This window comes from Puntigrus tetrazona, chromosome 13 (genome assembly GCF_018831695.1).
Source record: "Puntigrus tetrazona isolate hp1 chromosome 13, ASM1883169v1, whole genome shotgun sequence".
Lineage (NCBI taxonomy): Eukaryota > Metazoa > Chordata > Actinopteri > Cypriniformes > Cyprinidae > Puntigrus > Puntigrus tetrazona.
In genome coordinates, this window is record NC_056711.1 from 17,741,854 (window position 1) to 17,763,590 (window position 21,737).

Here is a 21,737-nt window from a genome sequence, read left to right on the forward strand (position 1 = left end):
AAAAGCGACATTTATCGTGTGATATTCTACATTTATTCCCCGCATTCATCTTCACAGAGCAGGTTTCCAGCTTCCTTACATTCCCGCTGTGATTTACACAAGACTGACAAGAGTTTATCTGTATCAGTTTATCAGTTTCTTGCTATTTCATCCGAGAGTTCAGCTAGGGCAGGGGAAACTTTGGCATTTATCTTCACTACTTTCATGTTCATTTTTAACTTTCGTCTTAACAGAAACAGCTCTATCTGGCCAAGATTGTGCGATGCATGCCAACGGAAAATTACCCATTCCTTTGATTTTGGGTAAGCACCTCCTCAGATAACGTCTGAGAACTGTTTGTCTGTTTACGAAAAAGAGGTTTATTCAAGTGTACTATTAGTATACGTCTTTTAAACTTGCAATAGGGAAGTATACTTTGAGTCTGCTTTTTTATGCATTTCTCAGAAAGGGGCAATTATGTATGTCTCGGAAATATACTGAAAATGACTTTTAAGCATACTTCACTTATACTTAGAAAAAGTATATCTGAGCTATGTTTGTGCTCCTAGAATGTAATATCCATGCGCAATTTCACATTTTTGTTCAAAAGGTCGTGGTTACAGGAGTTATTAAAGACACCTGATGTTAACAAACGGATGGATTAATCAACGGATGGATCTCAACAATGGCGACAGACAGCATATTCAGATAAACAGGTAACTAATTTATTAGTGTGAGTGACAAGACTATAAACAGCACTATGCTGCTGCATTTAAAGCTCAAGGGAATCACTGTCACAAACCCTGCATGTGACATTAAACAATATGCATAAAAAAAATCAAAAACATTCACATAAATTTTTTTAAATTGCAATAATAAATAACAAATATTACAAAACAAGATTTTATATATATATATATATATATATATATATATATATATATATATATATATATATATATATATATATATATATATATATGAAAAACGATTAAAAATACGTCCAATAAATAAAGACCCACATGAATAAAGATACAGTACATTAAAGGGGAAATCTAGACATTGACATATATCCGAAATTTACAAATACAATACGTTTTTCCTTAAAGAAGCCAATAGGACCTTTATTATGAAAATGAATGCAGGAGCCAAAGTTCAAAGTTTCTGCCTTCACGCTATATGTCTAGCACAGTTTCGCGGAAATAACAAGTACAGGGCATTACAAATAGATCAGAACAAAACAATGGACGACCGCGAGCTTGATCTCACAGAAGCGCAAAAAGCCATCAAATCAAAGTATCCTCCCATCACCAAGAAATACGAGTGTAAGTGTACACTAAATATAGTCCGTTAAATCCAGTAACGAACGCTAAGTATGTAGAAAAGTACGCTTTTCTTACATTACAGTCCCTTTAAGTAAACGCCAACGCCACTTGAATGTTACCGAAACGCAGTTTAAAGTTGTAGAAGGTACAATTTTTTAAACGAGATAAGGTCACGTGATACGACGTTCCGCGATGTTTACGTCATCACGTATTTTTATTATTATTATTTTTAAATATTTTCATTACACACATCGCGTTTTAACATGATTAATGAATGGCAAGGCATGGCGCAGTGTATGGAGCATTAATGAAAAAAGCAAAAAAAACAACAACAACAAAAAAACGGTCGAAACCACACGCGTGTAATGACGTTGCGGTATTTCCTATAGAGTTGGAAGTAAAACGTTTAATTCTGCGATTGCTCAGTGTTTAAAGTTCAACTTTATATTTTTGTAGGGTTAGATTCGACACGTGTCACCATTACCGTAATGTTTGTTTTTCTATTTCAGATCTTGATCACACCGCAGACGTCCAGTAAGTATATACTAGGGCGCTCTGTTAGTTCAATCAGAGGCTAAAGTTACTGGAAATGTTGGAGGCTAGAGTATAGTCATTTTAAAATGCAAGGCAGTCATTTCCACCAGTTTATTTAACATGTTATAAACATTGTCGTTGCCATTAAAATACCATTCACTTTTTCCAGTAAAATTCCTTTTAGCAGTGTATTTTGAGTGCTTTTCTAATAGCATTTAACAACCCAACAATAGAATCCATCACATACCAGCAGACGCCATTATAATTTAAATTAAAACCAATAAAATGTCATTATAACCATTTAATCCATTAGATTTTCTGTTTTATTTTCAGCAGGGTTATTTAAGTTCAGTGGATGATGAGGGCAAGCCATGAAACGGCTCACTGTTAATATGTGTTTACAGTAGGACTTTAAAGCTTTTCCTGTGTTTTTCTTTAGGATTCATTCATGGGGTGATTCTTTGGAAGAAGCTTTTGAACAGTGTGCAATGGGGATGTTTGGTTACATGACGGACACGGAAACTGTTGAACCCATTGACACTATGGAAGTAGAATCAGAAGGTGGGGTTGTATATCCAACCTTTTTTTTTTCCCCCAGGACTGCACTTTTAGGCGTCTATACTAAATATCTAGTGGTGGATATATTTAAACACCGATCAGGGACGTCTTTGTCTTTTATATGTTAGCTGTAATCGTAGGAATATAAGCCTTCACTCATCCGTGTTGCCAAATCTTGCCAAAAAACATAAAAAAATCGAAATAAATCAAAATACTTTATATTGAAAATGGGATGAAAATATTGAATACTATCAAAATACCTGCCGCATTAATAACTCTGATCGCTTTATTAGCCATAACCAAACAACAAGCCCAAGAACGCTTATAATAACAGGAAATGGCAACGCTATCTGAACATAATATGAGCTGTGGTTTAATTAAAATTGATAGTTAAAAAGTTTTTTGTTGCTTTAATATTACTTTGGAGAAAAATTAGCTCAATTTGCTGCTGTGGTTAATGATAATTTTGTAAATAATTATTGTTTCACACCAATGGAATAAAAATTTAAGGACTTCAGGCATGAATATCACTATTCAAACTTTAAAGTGTGTAAATGGCCGTAACATATATTTCATTTAAATGGAAGTGTCATTATTATTTATTCTACATCTACTATAACAAACTCATTCTGCCAATCTGTTATTTTTTTTTTTAAGAAAAAGAGAAAAATCTAAATAAATATGTACAAAGCGGTCTTTTTTTATAACTTTTTTATTATAACTGAGATACTTTTATGGGTTGAATTATGATATTCAGTAGAAAAAAATGTTTTCAGTTAAATTTTTTTTGTCCTTTTGTTGTCTTCTGGCATTTTTTATATATTTGTTTTGAACAACCACAACAACAACAAAAAAAAGGCGTAATAAATACGCTTATACAAATAAAGAAAATAGAAATAATAATGAAGTAAAAATAAATAAGTCAATTGTACAAAGCGGTCTTGATTAAATTATATGTTAACATTAACTTGACACAAAAGTTGTTTAAACAGTCTTACATTTTTATATTGCACTTTATCATATTTTAATGTTACTCATCATAGCCAATATATTTTGCACAATTTTTATGATTTAATGACCTTTTGACTGATGACGTGTATGGTATCATGCGGTGTACGGCGACACCCTTCTGTAGTTTTATAGGATGTTTTGTACCAGCCACAGACAGGATTTATTTTGCTAGTAAAAGCCAAAATATTTGAGGTCACGCCTACTTTTAAACGTGGCTAGATTATACGGTTCATAAATAATATAACTGTCATCAATTACTCACCCTCATGTTTCTACAAACCAGCATGACTTGCTTTCTCTCGCAAAAGAAGAAAGAAAAGGACACTTTTTTTTTTACATACAGTTACAAGCTGCACAAAGGATGCAATTGCAGAATATAAGTAACATGCATCTGTTTACTCTAGACCTGTGCACCGTATGTGTGGAAAAAAGCTAATTATATTTGCACTAAATATATTTAGATTTAATCAAAAATGAAATCATTAGTCCAGTTAGAAGCAGTTTTCAGTTTTATTTAATTTAATTTTTTTTGTCCAAGCAAAACTTAGCCTTTGCAAACACAGTTATGCCTCCGTTTACAGCTGAGGTGAATATTAAAGTGTTTGGAGTGGCACACATTAAAATGACTTCACGTGACCAAAATACATTTTGCAAGACTTATAAAGACCAGATTTATAGTTCTTAATTATTCTGTTTGTCTTTTATTCGGCACGGCATGGAAAACTACGAAAGAACTGTTTTTGCTATTCGGCAGCAAAAAACCCCAAAAAGACGTTATTTAAACTAAGACATTAAAAAACGTTAATTCTGCTGGTGACGTCACTGACTGCAACATTAATAGCTTGAATTACCACTTTAAAAGTAACTTTAGAACGATGGTTTTTAACCATGTCCTGAAGTACAGTCTAGTCAAACAGTTAATAATAGTTGATCTTATTAACATAATCCAACCCCCTCAAGTAACTTAACAAAAGTTTTTCTTTCCTTATATAACACAACATTACACACAAGCACCGGTTTATTTTATCACAGCAAGGGCTTTAAAACTATTTCAAAGGCACTGTGTGATAACGAACGAATTGAAAACACCTGGTCAAGCCAGATGTGGATCTTTGTTGTTTCAGGGGATGATATGGAGTCGCTCCTTTTTCACTTCTTGGATGACTGGCTCTTTAAATTCAGCGCTGACGTCTTCTTCATTCCCAGGGTAATGTGCCCACTTTAAGTGTCCTGTGACTTCAGCCTTGCCCATTTTCCAACAGACTCGTCTTTTGTTTTGCAGGAAGTGAAGGTCTTGAGCATAGACCGAATGCGCTACAGAATCCGCTCCATAGGGTAAGTTCTGACCGTAAAGTGGAGTTCTCCATTATACACCCGCAGACCTTCCTGAACACTAGCCTTTTGTATGAACTCATTGAATATTGAGCAGGTGTTTTCACTTTAACTGAGTCACCGACTTGGATAACAGTGAAAGCGGGATGAGTCATTTCACTGGAAGTCTTTCTGTTGTGTGTCACTTACATAAAAATCGTATTTTAAGCCATGTTTTGTAATTTTGACTCACACTTGTGTTGACCATCTGGCCTGGGATGACATGGTTTACATTCTGCTGCAATGCAATGCAATGCAATGAAAAACATCATGAATGTAAAGTGTGCATGCGAATAAAGTCAGACGTAGATATACATAGATATATTTTAATTGGCGCTGTAAGAATAATCATGATTAATCGCATACAAAACAAGTTTGCTTGCATACGCGTGTGCTTATTTTTATGCATGCGTTAAGACGCACAACAGTGCCCTCCACAATTATTGGCACCCCCGTTTAAGATGTGGTCCTGGACCGGTCAAAGTGTAACCATTGTGCGCAATCGCGTGTCTCACAATTATTGGCACCACTAACAATTTCTCTGAAAAGGTCAGGGTATCTAGGGACATTTAATTCTCTTTAAAGACAAGAGAACACGTCATTCAATTAAGGCAGATGTGTGTCGACCTTCAAAAGTCAGGCAGTGGCTAGAAGAAAATAGCCGCTCGCCTTAACTTGTCCCTATCTACAGAGGAATCATTAAGATATTAAAAAAAAACTAGAACAGTGACAAACAAGGCCGGAAGAGGTCCCAAGTTTATCCGGCCACAACGCACAGTGAGGAGGATGCTAAGAGAAGTATAAAAAAATGAAGCTCACTGTCACAGAACTGCATTAAAGAGTGGCATCTTGGGGGCACAAGACGGCAGGGACGCTCTCTACATGCCAACGAGCCGCTTGGGAGGCATGCAAGGAACGAGCTTTTTCTCAGTAACACTCACAAACATACATGTCTGGAGTTTGCTTGGACTTCAACTGGGATTGTGTGCTTTGGTCAGATGAGGCTAAGATAGAGCTTTTGGCAACAAACGCTAAGTGGGTCTGGCATAAAGCAAAAGGTGATCTATAAAGATGGTCAGAGATCCCTCTCTCCAGTGTTGTGAAATTGTCAAATCGTTGGCAAAAGGGGGGTTGTACAAAGTATTAACATCAGGGGTGCCAATAATTGTGGAACACGTGATTTTTTTTTTTTTTTTTTTTTTTCCATTTGGGATCTACGTTGTTTAAAGAAAAAGAAAATTTTTAGAAGTCCACGACCACATCTTAAACAGGGGTGCCGATAATTGCGGAGGGCACTGTATATACAGCATATATTTTAAAACTTGAACTTTAGGTTCTGTGCGTATATGACTCTGGACCACATATATATATTTGGTATATTTGTAGCAGTAGCCAAAAATACATTCTATGAGTCAGAAGGCCAAAAATCATTAGAATATTAATCAAAACATCATGTTCCGTGAAGATTTTTTTCATTGTGTGTTTCTTACCTTTGATATATCAAAACGTTATTCATTTTGTCAACTTTAAAGCCGAATTTAAATGCACCCCGGATTTTCAAAAAGTTGTGAATATATTATCTGATCCTAGCAAACCAGTCAAATGTTTTTGAACAGTAACAGTTTTTTTTTAAAAGAAGTCTTTTCTGTTCATCAAGCCTGCATTTATTTGAAACATTTTTAGCATTTAAATAACTGCTCTATTTGAATGCATTCTCAAAGTCAAATTTTAGCATCAATCACACATTATGTCTGTCCCACTCACGCGCTGTGCCCCTTTTAAATCTGGTCACATATAAAACATTTCCTGTTTTTTTCACTTTGACTCCAGTTATTTTGGATTAGCATTCAATAAACATTCCCAGCATTCGTCTGCTCGGGACGAGGCCTTACATTCCCGACAAGTTTGGCTTCTCAGCTGACACATTATGTGGTTTTTAAACAGTCTAGACTTAGGGTTTTTTTTCCCAGTGTAGCTTTCGGGAACTACACACATCTAATATATTTACCTAAAACAAGTTTAAAGGGATCGTTTTTTGGTCCCCCATCGACTTTCATTAAGAACCTGTAGACCATTTGCTTTGCACTAAAGCTTCGGTTTATGCTTTATTTAAAATTGTTCACTGATGGTTCTTTGTGGAGCCAAAATGTTTACACATGACTGAAATCTCTGGTTTTCTTTTTTTTTATTTGTAGGTGGGGTGAAGAGTTCAGCGTAAATAAACATCCGCAGGTACGTTCTCATCTGCAACACCTCCTTCTCTCCCAAGCTGTCCTGACCAAGCAGTAAAATGTGATGAATAGGGAGAGAGAGAACGTGTGTTCAGCAGCTGTATATACACATCTGTGATTTACGCACATCTGGTTTCAGTTTTAAAGTAGCACATCTCTTTACCAGACCGATCAATTATTATGGAGATTCATTAACAATTTTACGTATTACCCGTTCATTATTTTGAGAACAACCACAGCTGAAGTTGTGATAACAAATATCGATTTCTAACTAGATGGAGTTGTTGTGAAAACCTGTGGTTTGAACCATTGACCCTGTGGTGTGATTTAAAAGGGTCGACACAGACGTGCTGCATTAAAAAGTTTTATTCAGTTAAATCAGTACTAAAGTTAAGGTTTCGCAATTATAGCGCCCTCTACGGACTGAATGAGGAAAAGCACTGAAATCCAGATTAAGTATTTACATTAAAAATTGAAAACCGAGATGAACATGCCTTGCTTAAATGCTGTCTTCTAGGTGGACCTAGAGCAAATATGAGAACGGTGATTGAACATTTTATCAAATTATTTCTGCAACGTTGAAGAGTACAGAAATTGACAATATAGTTGGAAAGAGATGGTTTGATGATATAAAAATGATTTGATTGCATGTGCATGGACCAGCCGGAGAAAAAAAATTTGCATTAGTTTTATAAATTTATAACGTGATTAAAGTCAAATTCAGTTCCTTAAAATCTTAAAGAATTCAGCTTTTTTTCGCCACTGAAGCAGTTCATTGTTGGTTTGTGTATATCAAATATGACATAAACACATACACAGTGTTTATGACCATACAGTGAATATTACCTCTTGTTATAGTCTTTTAAAATCCTGTAATATTTGTCTGTGGAACGCATGCATCTCTTCGTAATTCCATTCTCATGCAGCACAGTCTTTAAATTAATCTTAAAATTGAGCTGTGTCTAGACCAGGGGTATCCAAACTTTTCCTAAAGTGGGCTGGATTAAAGTGGACACACTGGGGCGCTGGATGCTTTTACACACACACACACACACACACACACACACACACACACACACACACACACAGGGGTTGGATAATGAAAGTTAAACTCCTGGATAATTCATTAGTATGGTATTGGGCCTCCTTTTGCGGCCAATACAATCAATTGGTCCTGGCAGATGACAGATACAAGTCCTGCACAATGGCCAGAGGGATTTTGAGCTATTCTTCTTCTTAAATAGTGGCTACGTGATGCTGGTGGAGGAAAACGTTTCCTGACGCGCTCCCCCAAAACACCCCAAAGTGGCTCAATAATATTTAGATCTGGTGGCTGTGCAGGCCATGGGAGATGTTCGACTTCACTTTCACCAGTCTTGCTGTGTACATTGGTGTATTATCATCTTGACACACGGCACCGCCTTTAGGATGCGATGTTTGAACCAATGGGTGCACTTGGTCCTCCAGAATGGCCTTGGCAGTGACGCACACATCTAGCACATCTAGTATTGTGTCTGGGGAATGCCATGACACTGCAGCCCAAACCATCACCGATCCACCCCCGTGCTTCACTGGGTGGTATGCTTCTTTGGGTCTTCTCCACACCGTAACTTTCTCGCATGTGGGAAAGACAGTGAAGGTGGACTCATCGGAGAACAATGCATGTTTCACATTGTCCACAGCCCAAGATTTCACTGCTGGCACCATTTAAACCTACGTTTTGACATTGGCACAAGTGACTAAAGGTTTAGCTGCAGCAGCCTAACCATGTATATTGACCCAGTGGAGTTCCAGACGGACAGCTTTGGTGGAAACAGGAAAGTTGAGGTGCACATTTAACTCTACAGCACGTCGGGCAGCTGTGGTTTTTAGTTTTTTTTGGATCCAATCGAGGTTAGCACCTGGACATTCCTTTCAGACAGCTCTTCTTGCATCTACAGTTACGGTTTGCTGAAGTTAACCTGGATACGGTGGCTTTTGATAGATATAAGACTTGCTATCTGGGTCACAGATGTGCCGGCCAGACATGCACCAACAATTTGTCCTCTTTAACTCTGATATGTCACCTAAAATATTGTGTGCATTGCAATATTTTAAGCAAAACTGTGCTATTATTCTGCTAAATAAACCTTCACACTCTGCTCTTACTGGTGGAATGTGCATTCAATGAAGATTTGTCACCAGGCTGGTCAAATTTAACAATGAAACCCCCAACACTAAATTGGCCAGTGTTTTAGTTCCATTGTCAAAACCCTGTACAGTCGTGGCCAAAAGTTTTGAGAATTACATAAATATTGGAAAAGTTGCTGCTTAAGTATTTGTAATAGCAATTTGCATATACTCCAGAATGTCATGAAGAGTGATCAGAGGAATTGCATAGTCCTTCTTTGCCATGAAAATTAACTTTAAATGACCTGCGTAGATCATTTCAGTAATCGTCTTGTTAACAAGGTGAGAATGTTAACAAGCACAAGGCTGGAGATCATTACGTCAGGCTGATTGGGTTAGAATGACCGACTTGACATGTTAAAAGGAGGGTGATGCTTGAAATCATTGTTCTTCCATTGTTAACCATGGTGACCTGCAAAGAAACGCGTGCAGCCATCATTGCGTTGCATAAAAATGGCTTCACAGGCAAGGATATTGTGGGTACTAAGATTGCACCTAAATCAACAATTTATAAGATCTTCAAGGAAAGAGGTTCAATGGAGAAGAAAAGGTGAGCGCTACCATCAGTCCCGTGTCAGGCCAACAGTAAAGCATCCTGAGACCATTCATGTGTGGGGTTGCTTCTCATCCAAGGGAGTGGGCTCACTCACAATTTTGCCCAAAAACACAGCCATGAATAAAGAATGGTACCATAACACCCTCCAACAGCAACTTCTTCCAACAATCCAACAAAAGTTTGGTGAAGAACAATGCATTTTCCAGAACGATGGTGAACCGTGCCATAAGGCAAAAGCGATAACTAAGTGGCTCGGGGACCAAAACCTTGAAATTTTGAGATCTAAAAGCAGTTTAGCAGCAAACTTTGCGAAAAGTAATATTTGTGTCATTCATGAGAATTTGTCTCTTGATTACAGGTCATTTTTGTGGATAGCTAAGGACGGAGGTTTGTCACAGTTTCAGGATGTTGCACAGTGTTTTTTTTTGCTGGTTTGACTTGTCTCTCCAAAAAAATATTGTTACTGGAATATAAACTCTTACGGGAAAAATAGTTTTCAGTCATATTGAAACCAAACAGATGAATATGGAGACGCATCCGGTCACCCAGTGTGTCCACTTTATCGAATCTGAGCCCCTTTAGGAAAAGTTTGGACGCCCCTGCTATAACTTTTCCACTGCACAGTCCTGTTTGTTGTTAGAGATGCTCAATATCTTTGTGAATATGTGTTTAACTTATTCATCTGAGCAGACCGCTTTATCCAGAGCAAGGACACATCAGCTGTGTTTATACAAGACTAAAAACATTGAAACGCCGTTATGTCTGGCCGGCCGGCCTGCTTTAAACCCAATAATGAAAGTTTCGCAGCACGTTTAACCTTCCAGGCCAACCAAGATGTAGAGTTTTATTCTGCTGACCGGAACCAAAATACGGTTTTAATGATTTTAATGCTTTTATTGTTCTTTTTTAACAGGGAACAGAAGTGAAAGCAATCACTTACTCTGCTATGCAAGTACATGAAACGGAAAAACCAGAGATCTTTGTCATCATTGATATTTAAAAAAAAAAATGAATAAATTTTATAAGTTAATTTAACACCCCGTGTTTATTTTCAAGATTTTAAAAGGTGTTGAAATAGAAGTGAGAGGTGTCTTTTCTGTAAAGAATTTTGTGGATTGCCCGGCTGAAATGCTTTATTTCGTATCATTGTCATTATTAATAATTATATTATTTCAATATTTTCATTAAATAACATCATGAAGAAACACTCCTGTGAAAGAAAACCCTGATTTTATTTCATTTGGTTTTTGTCTTAAGTTTATTACTGTTAGACAATTGAAAATGTTTTAATAAAAAAAATACATATAAAGCTTTGTATAATAAAAACCTTTAAATTCAGCAGCCATACAATGAGGATTTATTTTATGATGTAAAACACACTACCAATAAGATGTTTAATATTATTTTTTAAGAATTCTCTTTTGCTCTTTTGATCCAACATACATTAAAAATATTAAAAACATTAGAAATACTGTGAATTATTTTTACTATTTTAAATAACCGTTTTATATTTGAATACACTTGTCAGTGTCAGAAATTGTTCTAATATTATGATTTGCTGCTCAAAAACAGTGGAGTACATTTTATTAATTTTTTTTTCTCCGTTTTAAGTTAGCTTTGATAAATAAGAAAAAAGTTATAACATTATACGTTCTACTTTATCATTACTTTTATCAATTGAATGCATCCCCTCTACCCCAAGCTGCTTCTTCTTTTTTTTTTGATAAATACTGATCTTTCTATTCAGAGAAAACGGAAAAAGTTCTTAACTGTTGTAAATATTGTTAATAATAATGTTAATAATATTAAATGTTTCTTGAACAGCCAATCAGCAATTAGAATGATTTCTCAGAGAAAATGAGAAGCATCAGAGATGTCGAAGACTGATGCTGAAAATTAAGTTTAAAATATTCAGGTGTTCAGGTTGAAATCTATTCAAACAGAAAGCAGTATTTTTTTTTTTGCAAAAATATTTTACAATATTACTGCTTTTGCCTCAAATAAATGCTTCTTTTAAAAAAAACATTAAAAAGGTGACTGGTGATAGGATCATCGCTGGTTAACTCGGTCATGTTACCGCTGCTACCATAGGTTTCCAAAACATAACGGCTAGTCGAAAGTAGCCGTGAATTTGAAAAAATTATTTTTGCAAAACGTTATTATTACAGTGTTATCGCTCCTAAAATTAAAGGTCGCCAACCTCGTTCAAAAGCCTGGAGGCACTATTGGTATAGCAGTAGTAATTAATATCTAGCAATTCCATGTGAATCTTGATCTACAAGAGTCCAGTATGGACGGGAGAGCGGTCATTTCTTATGGTTACGACAGTGTAACCATAGCAGCAGACCCGTGGAGCACAGGAGGAAAACACACAACACAGACAGAACCACCACAGATGTTCTGGAGCTCGTGTTCCCATCTAAAACAAAACACATTACTGATAGGTGACTGCATGCACATAACAATTCAAACAGGACATTCGATAACACTCAACTTATTTTTTGGAACAATGTGAATCAGATTTTTGTGTGTTATTTTATGGCTAATTTATAACTTTCTCACACTACTGATCTATTATTTGGGGGAGGTCATTTTTTTTTTTTATCTCGTATGCTCACCAAGATTTGACGCATTAAAAACATTAATACCGTAAAATGTTATTACAACGTTAAAAACTCGTTTTTTATGTAATGTAATTGAATCCTGAGGTGCCGTGCTGGATTTTCAGCATCGTTACTTTTCAGCAATCATTCCCAGATTTTCCCTTGTTTCTTTTTTTTTCCCCTTTTCCCCAAGATTACTCGATAAACAGTAAGTTCAAAAGGAAGTTCCATGGAAAGGAAGGGCAGAGGGAAATGTAATCTAGAATGTCAAAGCATTTTGAGTAAATGACAGAATTTTCATTTCTGGATGAACTATTTCTTTAATAAGATAAATAAGAATATTTTGAATCTTTAATTTTATACATTTTAAGCCTGACTTTTCCTCTGCCTGTCATGTAATGTGGTTTTTTTGTAAGTAGCTGACCGTTTGTTGACTTAAGACCTGTTTACAGATCCTTCCATGTAATTATGCCATTCCTTTCTGGGTGTACCACAACAATGATTTAGTAGTTTACTACCACATATCACGTGAGGCTTTGGATGCTTTGGAATTTACAACACACAATGTTACAAAAATAAATATCTGGAATTCATAAAGATTCCTGAGGTTTTTGATATTGGGAAAAAAAAGGTTTTTTTTAGAAATATAACGTCTGAGCAGCAAATCATGCATATGTTTTTTATTGTATTTTAAAATACATTCAGTAGAAATATTTAAATTCTTATAATATTTCATAATATTATTGCTATAGTGTTACGAAACAATACTACTGTTTCAAATACATCCAGCTTTGGTGAGCATAGGAGACATGTTTTTAAAAGTCCACTCCAAACATCATTGCAACGGCAATTGGGTAAACAAGTGAACACGATAAATTCTTATTAAATCATTGGTGAAATCAATCACAATGTTATCCCAGAATGCATTGCTTACCGTAGCTGAAGTTAACGTGCCTTTGCAGCTTCTGTGGCGCAGCAGGGTTTTTTAGAGTAAATGTGACACTGAATGGACTCTGGGCTATGTAGCTGCTTTTTAAGAAGTACAATCCTCCATCTGGTGCATTCTCAACCTCCAGGTTGTCAGAGAGGTTCTGACCTTCTGAGCCCAGCCACATGACCTCTGGCTTCGGGTAGCCCTCCGTCTCATAGCGGACAGTCACATTGGTGGAACCGAGAAGGATGCTTAACCTCGGCTCGGAATAAAAAGCTTGAGGCGTGAAACGCACATCAAACGATTAGAAATCAAGACTTCTTAAGTGCAAGACTCGTTTAAATGCAAACAAAGAAAAAACATAAATTGGCATTATGAGCCCTATATATATGTGTGTGTGTGTGTGTGTGTGTGTAGAAATTTTTTTTACACAAATAAAGGCTACTAATAAAATATCTCTCAATTAGTACATTATCTCACTGAAACAAAAAGAAGACTGGCATACCCTCGTAAATCAATTGCAACTCTCCTCTGTCCGTTCCCTTGGTGTTGCTCACTATGCACATGTATTTCCCTGCATCCTTCAGTCCAAGATTGGCTATACTCAGGGATGCGTTTCCTTTAACAAGTTCCTCGTGATTTAACTTTGTCCGGCCTGAATAATCGGGGCTTTGTCGATCGAGCTGGTCTTTCCCGTAGTAGAAGCTGTGGACCACTTTTGAGTCTTCCTGCCGTTGCCATGTGATCACCAAATTAGAAACGTCAGAGGCTGGTTCATATTCGCATGGGAGGAACGCTGTATCTCCGCGGACAACATGTATAGGAGCAGAGGGTACCGTGACGCTAAAGGAGTCTGGGGATAAGAAAGAATAGAATGAGAAGATGTTTGGTTGAAGGAGAAAGCTGCATTATTTAACAACGCTGGCATGTATATAAACTCAGCAAAATGGAAACATCATCTTACTGCCGTGATGGCGGAAATGGGAACGTGATGAATGATTCAAGTAATTTCGGATTTGTTTTTCCTACAGTTTCTATTTCTGTTAAACAGGAAGCCACGGCTGGATGTGCTTGAAATAGTGAAAAGGAATGGGAATCTACTTCAGAGATCATTTCTAGGGGTGCCAATAATTGTGTCCAAAGTGTATTTGAGAGAAAACATTTATGCCATAATGATATTTCCTCCCATTTTAAATCCACTCATAATTTATTCACGATACAGCAAACTTATTGCTTTTATGAAAAAATATAAAATCCAAAAACATATGTTGGTTTTTAATGCAAGTTCATTAAATGCAGTCTGGGGCTGGACGATAATTCATTATCAGTGTATAGAAATGTAATTATTTTCAATAACGGTGATACGATTTTTAAACACATTTCTGATATTTTGATATACATTACCAGTGTTTCCCATACATTGATTTATTTGTGTCGTTTGACTTCCTTGAATAAGCATAAGCACTGCATGTTTTAAAATCAAAATGCGGCCCGAATGAATGTGTCTCAAGAACCAACTTTCTTCAGAAAAGACGTATTCATTTTTATCTGATAAAGTAGCGTTGGTGAGCGTGAAGCGCTGTGACTTGAAGCACTTTTACACAATTTCTTTCTGGATGAAGCACATTTGTGTCAATATATAAGCAATATATAAGCCTAAGCTACCAATCAAAAGTTTTTGAACAGTAAGATTTTTTTTCTCTTCTGCTCACCAAGGCTGCATCTAAAATACTGAAAAACACACACATATATACACATACACACACACACACACTCACCGGCCATTTTATTTATACCTTACTAGTACCAGGTTGGACCCCCCCAGAACTGCCTTATTCCTTCGAGGCATAGAAGCCAAGAAAACTGGGATGTTATAAATTTGTCCAGGAGTCAGATTTAACAAACTTGCAACATGAACACAAAAAAACACTAACCAAGATTAATGGTCAAAGACCCAGCACATCATAACATCAAAATGAGAATTTTTTTTTTTTTAAACCTTGTTGGATGGATCTTCATCCCCCTCTCTGGTTTCCTGCTGCCACATCTGGTCTTGAGATTACATTTTCAAGTCACAAAATAGCACAGAACTGCATTTGCATGCATATACATGCTCAGAATCATCTTAAACGACTTATGAGCGCCTACTGATATGCATAACGGCATATTATATATATAACCCACACATTTAAGGATCATGTGCTAATCACTCAAAGTGTATGTTTTATGAATAAACACTGAATGGTTTATAGGTTCCTGTTCATGTTTAGTATGAGTGTGTTCCAAACTCAGCTTAAAAAGTTTCTTCCAATCAATTCTTAGTCAAGAAGTGACGTCCAAAATTATATTCTGCAAAAACGAGAACGTTTGGGCCACACGTCTGATAAGATAAGTCTGCTGCTACCTAGCCGCCAAAAGAAGAAAACCCATCGTTACTTCTATTTCTTTACTCTAGTGTCTTTTCTTTCCATTAGAGTTTGTGTAATTTAAGCTAAATCAATTCTGACCACACTTCAGTTTAGAAAAATCCGCTTTTCCAGCCAACGCTAATCATCGGCCAAACGGGACCTTCAGTGACTACTGAACTCCCAGCCAATATTAAATCTTGGAAAAACCCTGCAATCTCTGCAATGACGACCAGTGTTATACAAAGGAAACACAAGTACAAACCTCCAGATTCAGGCTGAACTGGTGAATGTAATATAAATTTTAACCTCATTGAAGAACTCAGTGTGAGGGTTAATCAAGTGATGGTTGCTCAGGTCTATGCAATTGCAGATACTGTTGTGAACTTGGGATTTCACGTTTTCATTCTCTTAAACTTCATGCCAGGTTAGCATTCAGCCCACCATGTTCCCACAATTTCAGTACGATCCTCCATTGTTCCTGAAAAATGCTTATGTATTTTTCTTTGAATTTGAATAGGAATAAAATATTTAATACAAGACAAGATTTTTCAAAATGCAAATCTTTTTCATGGCCCTGGGTCTTTGATAGGAGTGAAGGACATGGTTTCTTCAGGAGGCTATAATCACGATAGAGACGCTATTGTTTTAGTCACTCACTAAATCACAAGAATGCAGTCCTATCAGCCCAAACCCTGAGAAATCTGCTTTCAGCAAAAAAAAAAGCACACGTGAAAACACACGTGTTTCTCCCATTTGCCTTCAAACCAGCATCAATTCTTATAGGTACACTTGCACAAAGTCAGGGATTTTGTAGGATTGTGGTCAGGTGTATGATCAACCAATTATACCAAACAGGTGCTAATGATCATCAATGTCACACGGCATGAACTGAGACAGAAACAGCTGTGTAGGAGGCTTAAAACTGGGTGAGGAACAGCAAAACTCTGCTACCAAGGTGAGGTTGTGAAAGACAGTTTCATGTCATGGCAAGATTGAGCACAGCAACAACACAAAGTAGCTATACTGCATCAACAAGGTCTCTACCAGACAAAGATTTCAAAACAGACTGGGGTTTCAAGATGTTCGAGCTCTTTTGAAGAAGCACAAAGAAACGGGTTACACTGAGCATCGTAGATGCAGTGGTCGGCCAAGGAAACTTAGTGCAGCAGATGAAAGATATTATTGAGCTTATTACCCTTCGAAATCATAAGATGTCCAGCAGTGCCATCAGCTCAGAACTGGAAGAAACCAGTAAGACCCAGGTACTGTCCGGAGAAGTCTGGCCAGAAGTGGTCTTCATGGAAGAGTTGCAGCCAAAAAGCCATACCTCCGATGTGAGAACAAGGCCAAGCAACTCAAGTATAGACGAAAACATGGAAATTGGGGTGCTGAAAAATGGCAGCAGGTGCTCTGGACTGATGAGTCAAAATGAGTCAAAGTTGAAATATTTGTCTTTAGCAGAAGGCAGTTTGTTCGTCGAAGGTCTGGTGAGCGGTACAATAATAAGTGTCTGCAGGCAACAGTTAAGCACGGTGGAGGTTCCTTGAACGTTTGGGGCTGCATTTCTGCAAATGTAGTAATTGTTCTCAAAATATATATATGGCTTCACAAACTGTCTTCTAGGAGTATGCCTGCCAGAACACATTTGGTAAAAGTGCCAAGCTTGGGTAACTGGGTTTGCTCAAGTGTGATGATATGGTCTATGGCTGTTGCTTTTGAAACGTGTTACTGCTGCGTGATTACACAAATGACAAAGTCAGTCTGAAAGGCTTTATTTCCATGAAACTAAGCCAAATGCTGACAAAAAGAAAAATACAACTTCAAGCCAGGTTAGCATCCACCCTACAAAGTTCCCACAATTTTCGGAATGATTTTCCATTGTTCCCGAAGAATGCTTTAGATTTTTCTTTGAATTCGAATAGGCAAAAACGTATTTAATACAAGATAATATTTTTACCTTTTCAAATTATAAATCTTGGCCCTCGCCCTTTGATAAGAGTGAAGGACGGGGTTTCTTTAGGAGGCCTTTATCGCTACGGAGACGCTATTGTTTTAGTTACTCACTAAACCACAAAAATAAAGTCCTATCAGCCCAGAAATCAAGAAGAAATCAAAAAGTATTCCATCATTAATACAAAGTAGAAAAATAATTAAAAAGAAAGGTGTTTCTTTCAGCAAAATTGTGTTGGAAAGAAGCATGTAGTCTGCCCTCAGTTGGAATCCATAATATATCGGTATCATATTAATTATTAGCCGACATTAAAGTTTTTTTTTTTTTACATGGAAATTACCTTTGATGCTGTGTGTAACGTAGCCGTATGTGAATGTAAATGTTTAGCAAAATTGTAAAGCTGAAAGTGGATCATAAATAAAGTGTCCTGTTGAGGTTTATTCTGTGATAACATCCAGCTGGATAAATGTTACCTCCTAAATAACAACTTAACTCATTATGAGGATGTAATATTACAGAAACGGTAATCATAATAATACATCTTTATTATGTTTCTAATCAGATCAGGCTTATTTGTCTATCTGCTGTAAGTATTCTGCAATGTTTATAATACTGTTTATAATTCAACTATGTGTTGGCTTTTGTGAAATACGGGACAAATCTAAGCTTTTCACTTTAAATACGGGACGATTTTGTATTTTAAGGGACCGGTTCCCCTGCCTGCGATTTCAGTTTCAACTTCCAGTTTATGACCTCAGAAATGCAGACTATTTCAAGTCCAGGTGTAAAAAAAATAAATAAATCACAGACCGGGAATCGTCAGCTTATCTTATACACAAAAAGTGAACTACAACAAAGAACCCCATTCAATGCACTGCGTGTGGGTGTGCAAGTACCATACACGGTAAAGGAAACGGCTGGGCTTACCTAAAAAAACGGCAAGGCTATGTTGTATTTGGCCTGGCTCCAATCTCCCCCTTTATGGCCTTTTCCCAAAAAAACCCCCCAAAAAACAGTCCCATATAGGCCTATTAACACTTGCTGAAGTCCAGCAATTATACCTAAACAAGGACAGAAGGTTGCTATTTACCTAGTTGGCAGTGGTGTATTGTAAAGAAGCAATAATACTAATAGTATTTTGGGAGTATTACACAAACTGCATAAATGCATCTCAATGCTATTTCAGATTCAGATTCCAGAATGTTTTTTTTTTTTTTTTATGTAGGACTGAAAGCACCAAACCAAGTACCAGATAATGTGCTTCTTATTCTTACCCAAAAATATAAAATGGAAGAAAGTTAAAACTGAACACAATCTTGCTACTCAAGCTGTTGGAATTTATATTTGCACCTTTTCTATTTTGCATTGACTTGTACTTCTACTTTTAATACTTAAGTACGTTTAAGGTTCAGGAAAGTCTTTCGTACTTTAGTAAAAATAAATATCACGTTCTTTAAGACTCAAGTAATATTCTTAATGGTGACTTTAACTTACCCAATTTAATTTTGGTAAGATATCTGTACGAGTATGGCTTTCCGGTACTTTATGCACCACTGCTAGTTGCTATGTGGTTACCGAAGTGGTTTCTTACTGTTCTCCAAAAATCCAATCTCCAATCTCTAGAAATATCAAAAGGGTGTTTTCCAGAGATGTCACTGAAGAACCTGTTCCCAAAAGAACCACTCAGTGATTTTTATAATATTAAAATGGTTCCATGGAAGTTAAAGGTTCTTGCTGAAACCATTAATGTGAACATTTAGGCCTAACCTATTTTCTTGCACGTAGGTATGCTTTGCCCAAAGCCTCTCTTACAAAGTGTCTACACCTCCTTTACAACATAGCGCTGTTTTTTTTCAATAAGCCTCTAGATTGGTGTTGCATCTCCTCCCTGAAGGCCATTCGGGTGTATCACTGCTTAGATATGGCTGAGATCATTTCTATGTCTATGTTGTAAGAGTATATTTGACACAGAAACCCCCTCAAATACGACACAATGACCATCTGCACCATTAATCAAACCTATCATGGAAAGTTTAAGTTCACCGTCACTGTTGAGACGCGTCTGGAGGCCAGAGATAAAACATATCCAAAAGCTATTTAAAGGCCAGTTTTATCAATTGACGTGCTAATGTTTCTACACTATCAGCTTGACGTTTGGCATACAGCAAAATGGCAAAGAAAGTCATGTTACACAGGCCCTTCAGATTTGGAAAACTGTGATTTCCGAGAACCCTTCTTTACCTGCCTGCCTCTTAAATGTCTCCCTTGTGTACATCTTTACAGCAAGACCTTTTTCATTACAAGCCCTGTAACCCGACCAGACATCTAAATAGCACTCCTGAATATAATGAAGGGGCGACCGGGACTGAATAATGATGTCCTGAAAATCCCTTGGTCCTCTCATAATGCTTTTGTGACCCGTTTTAAAGGGATCGTTTTAGATCAGGCTGGGTAAAGGGTTTTATCTGTGCAGGACAGAATAAAACTTTGGCCTAGAAACAGCAAACTGCTGTCTGGAATTTAATCTTACGTAACCAACACAAACTCTATTATGAATTCAAAAGTTGAGACTAGGGTTCAGTGAGGCAGAATGAGTTAAATCGGCTTTTATATGTTTTGTAGCACACAGGTTTACACGGTGCACATTCTTCAGACTCCTTTATGCCGAAATGCAATCACGAGCTTCTATAATACTTGACTGAAAATTGTAAAGGGATGGTTTATCCAAATTGACAATTATGCCATAATTTACATAAGTATTGTTGTATTATTTCATTTCATTTGCAGAACTCAAAAGAAGACATAATGATATCACTGATCTCTTTTTTTATTTTCTTTTTTGCTTTACAGACAAACGTTTTTGAATGACAGGAGTGTGAGAAAATGATAACAGAATTTGGACGGATTATACTTTATCTAATGTGCATGGAGCCAATTAACCAACCACAACATGTCTTTTACTGCCAGCATATTTTTCCAAGTCACAAGCTGTGTAATGGTTTCCATGCAACTTACATTACAGCCCTCACATGGTTTATTGGCCTAAAATTATGCACTGGCCTTACAGTTACAGCATGAAATATTGCTTATATCCATTACTATATCTATAACGTAATTTCACATAACATTTATTTCCACTCACAATTTTGACTTGTTTTTCTCGCAAATGCGAGTTTGCATCTACTAGATCGAACTGTATAATTTGATTTAACTTAATAATAGTGAGTTCACTTCGGTAATAACAGGTCAATTCTGAGGGGAAAAAAGCCAAATGTTAAGGACATGAGCACATATTCTGAGCTGCAGGGAAAAGAAAGAACGAACTGTAATTTCTCCTTCTGAAGAATTGTGAGAAAATGAAAGGAGAAGGATTGCTGTGAATGCAGGGATCCATATTTCACTCCATGACAATCATTTAAAAACTCATATTTACAATCATTTCTAAGATATGCTCTTTTTCAGATGTGAAATCTATGAATCGCACCTGAGCACACTTCGAAAGACCGTTTTCGTTAATATTTGCGTGGTCGGTAATGTACTACAGCCTTAAAAAAAGTACACTTCAGGGTCTTCAAAGTTTGAAGTTTTGAATCTTCCCCTCCATTGTGCTTTGATCCAAATTCCTGCTTTGCTTTTTTTACATCACCTTGGCTACGTACACAAGTGTGAGAGAAAAGACAAAGTCAGCAATTGTGGAACTCCAGGAAAGACAGTTAGGCTATGACAAGGTTTTTTTTTATTCATTGGATGACATGATAATTTACAGATGATGCCAATGTATTGTTGATGAGTCGCTATGTTAGCAATACTAACTTTACCTGCTAGCATGACAAACGATCTGTGGAGTGTTTCGGGCTGAAACTTCACAAACTCTTGCAATTTATTCATGTGATGCAAAGCTGAAATATTACCATTACTCTAGGCTTAAGCGTCAAATATTCCTTCAGAAATGCTGTCGAAGAAAAAATAAATCTTAGCGTGGAAAAGCTAGCCCAGCTCTACTTAAACTATCCATCAAGTGCACCCAACCAGATGCAATTATATATGATCAATCCAACATTAGCTTAGAATAAGACTGTGTCTTTAAAAAGCAACTCAAGTTGAGCGCAC

General features: G+C 36.7%; 2 protein-coding genes across 3 annotated transcripts in view; one reads left to right on the plus strand and one right to left on the minus strand.

Annotated features, from left to right (window-relative positions):
- Positions 1–1,105: 1,105 nt before the first annotated feature.
- zbtb8os (zinc finger and BTB domain containing 8 opposite strand) lies at positions 1,106–11,079 on the plus strand. 2 transcript variants are annotated; one of them, XM_043255026.1, is made up of 7 exons: positions 1,112–1,304; positions 1,814–1,838; positions 2,278–2,399; positions 4,532–4,614; positions 4,690–4,742; positions 6,974–7,010; positions 10,648–11,079. In XM_043255026.1, exons 1-7 carry the CDS (start codon positions 1,115–1,117, stop codon positions 10,732–10,734), a joined length of 597 nt encoding a protein of 198 aa, XP_043110961.1. In that variant the 5' UTR covers positions 1,112–1,114; the 3' UTR covers positions 10,735–11,079. The 2 variants fall into 2 exon arrangements, with proteins under 2 accessions (XP_043110962.1, XP_043110961.1); XM_043255027.1 differs by lacking the exon at positions 1,814–1,838 and having other exon boundaries at positions 1,106–1,304.
- Positions 10,948–21,737, minus strand: part of LOC122356377 (CD276 antigen homolog) — a 12,460-nt gene continuing 1,670 nt past the window's right edge. The window contains exons 2-4 of the mRNA XM_043255024.1: positions 13,774–14,121; positions 13,272–13,544; positions 10,948–12,153 (exon numbers count right to left, since the gene is read on the minus strand). Coding sequence (XP_043110959.1) covers positions 12,041–12,153; positions 13,272–13,544; positions 13,774–14,121 — 734 coding nt within the window. The 3' untranslated portion in view covers positions 10,948–12,040. The remainder of the gene's footprint in view (positions 12,154–13,271; positions 13,545–13,773; positions 14,122–21,737) is intronic.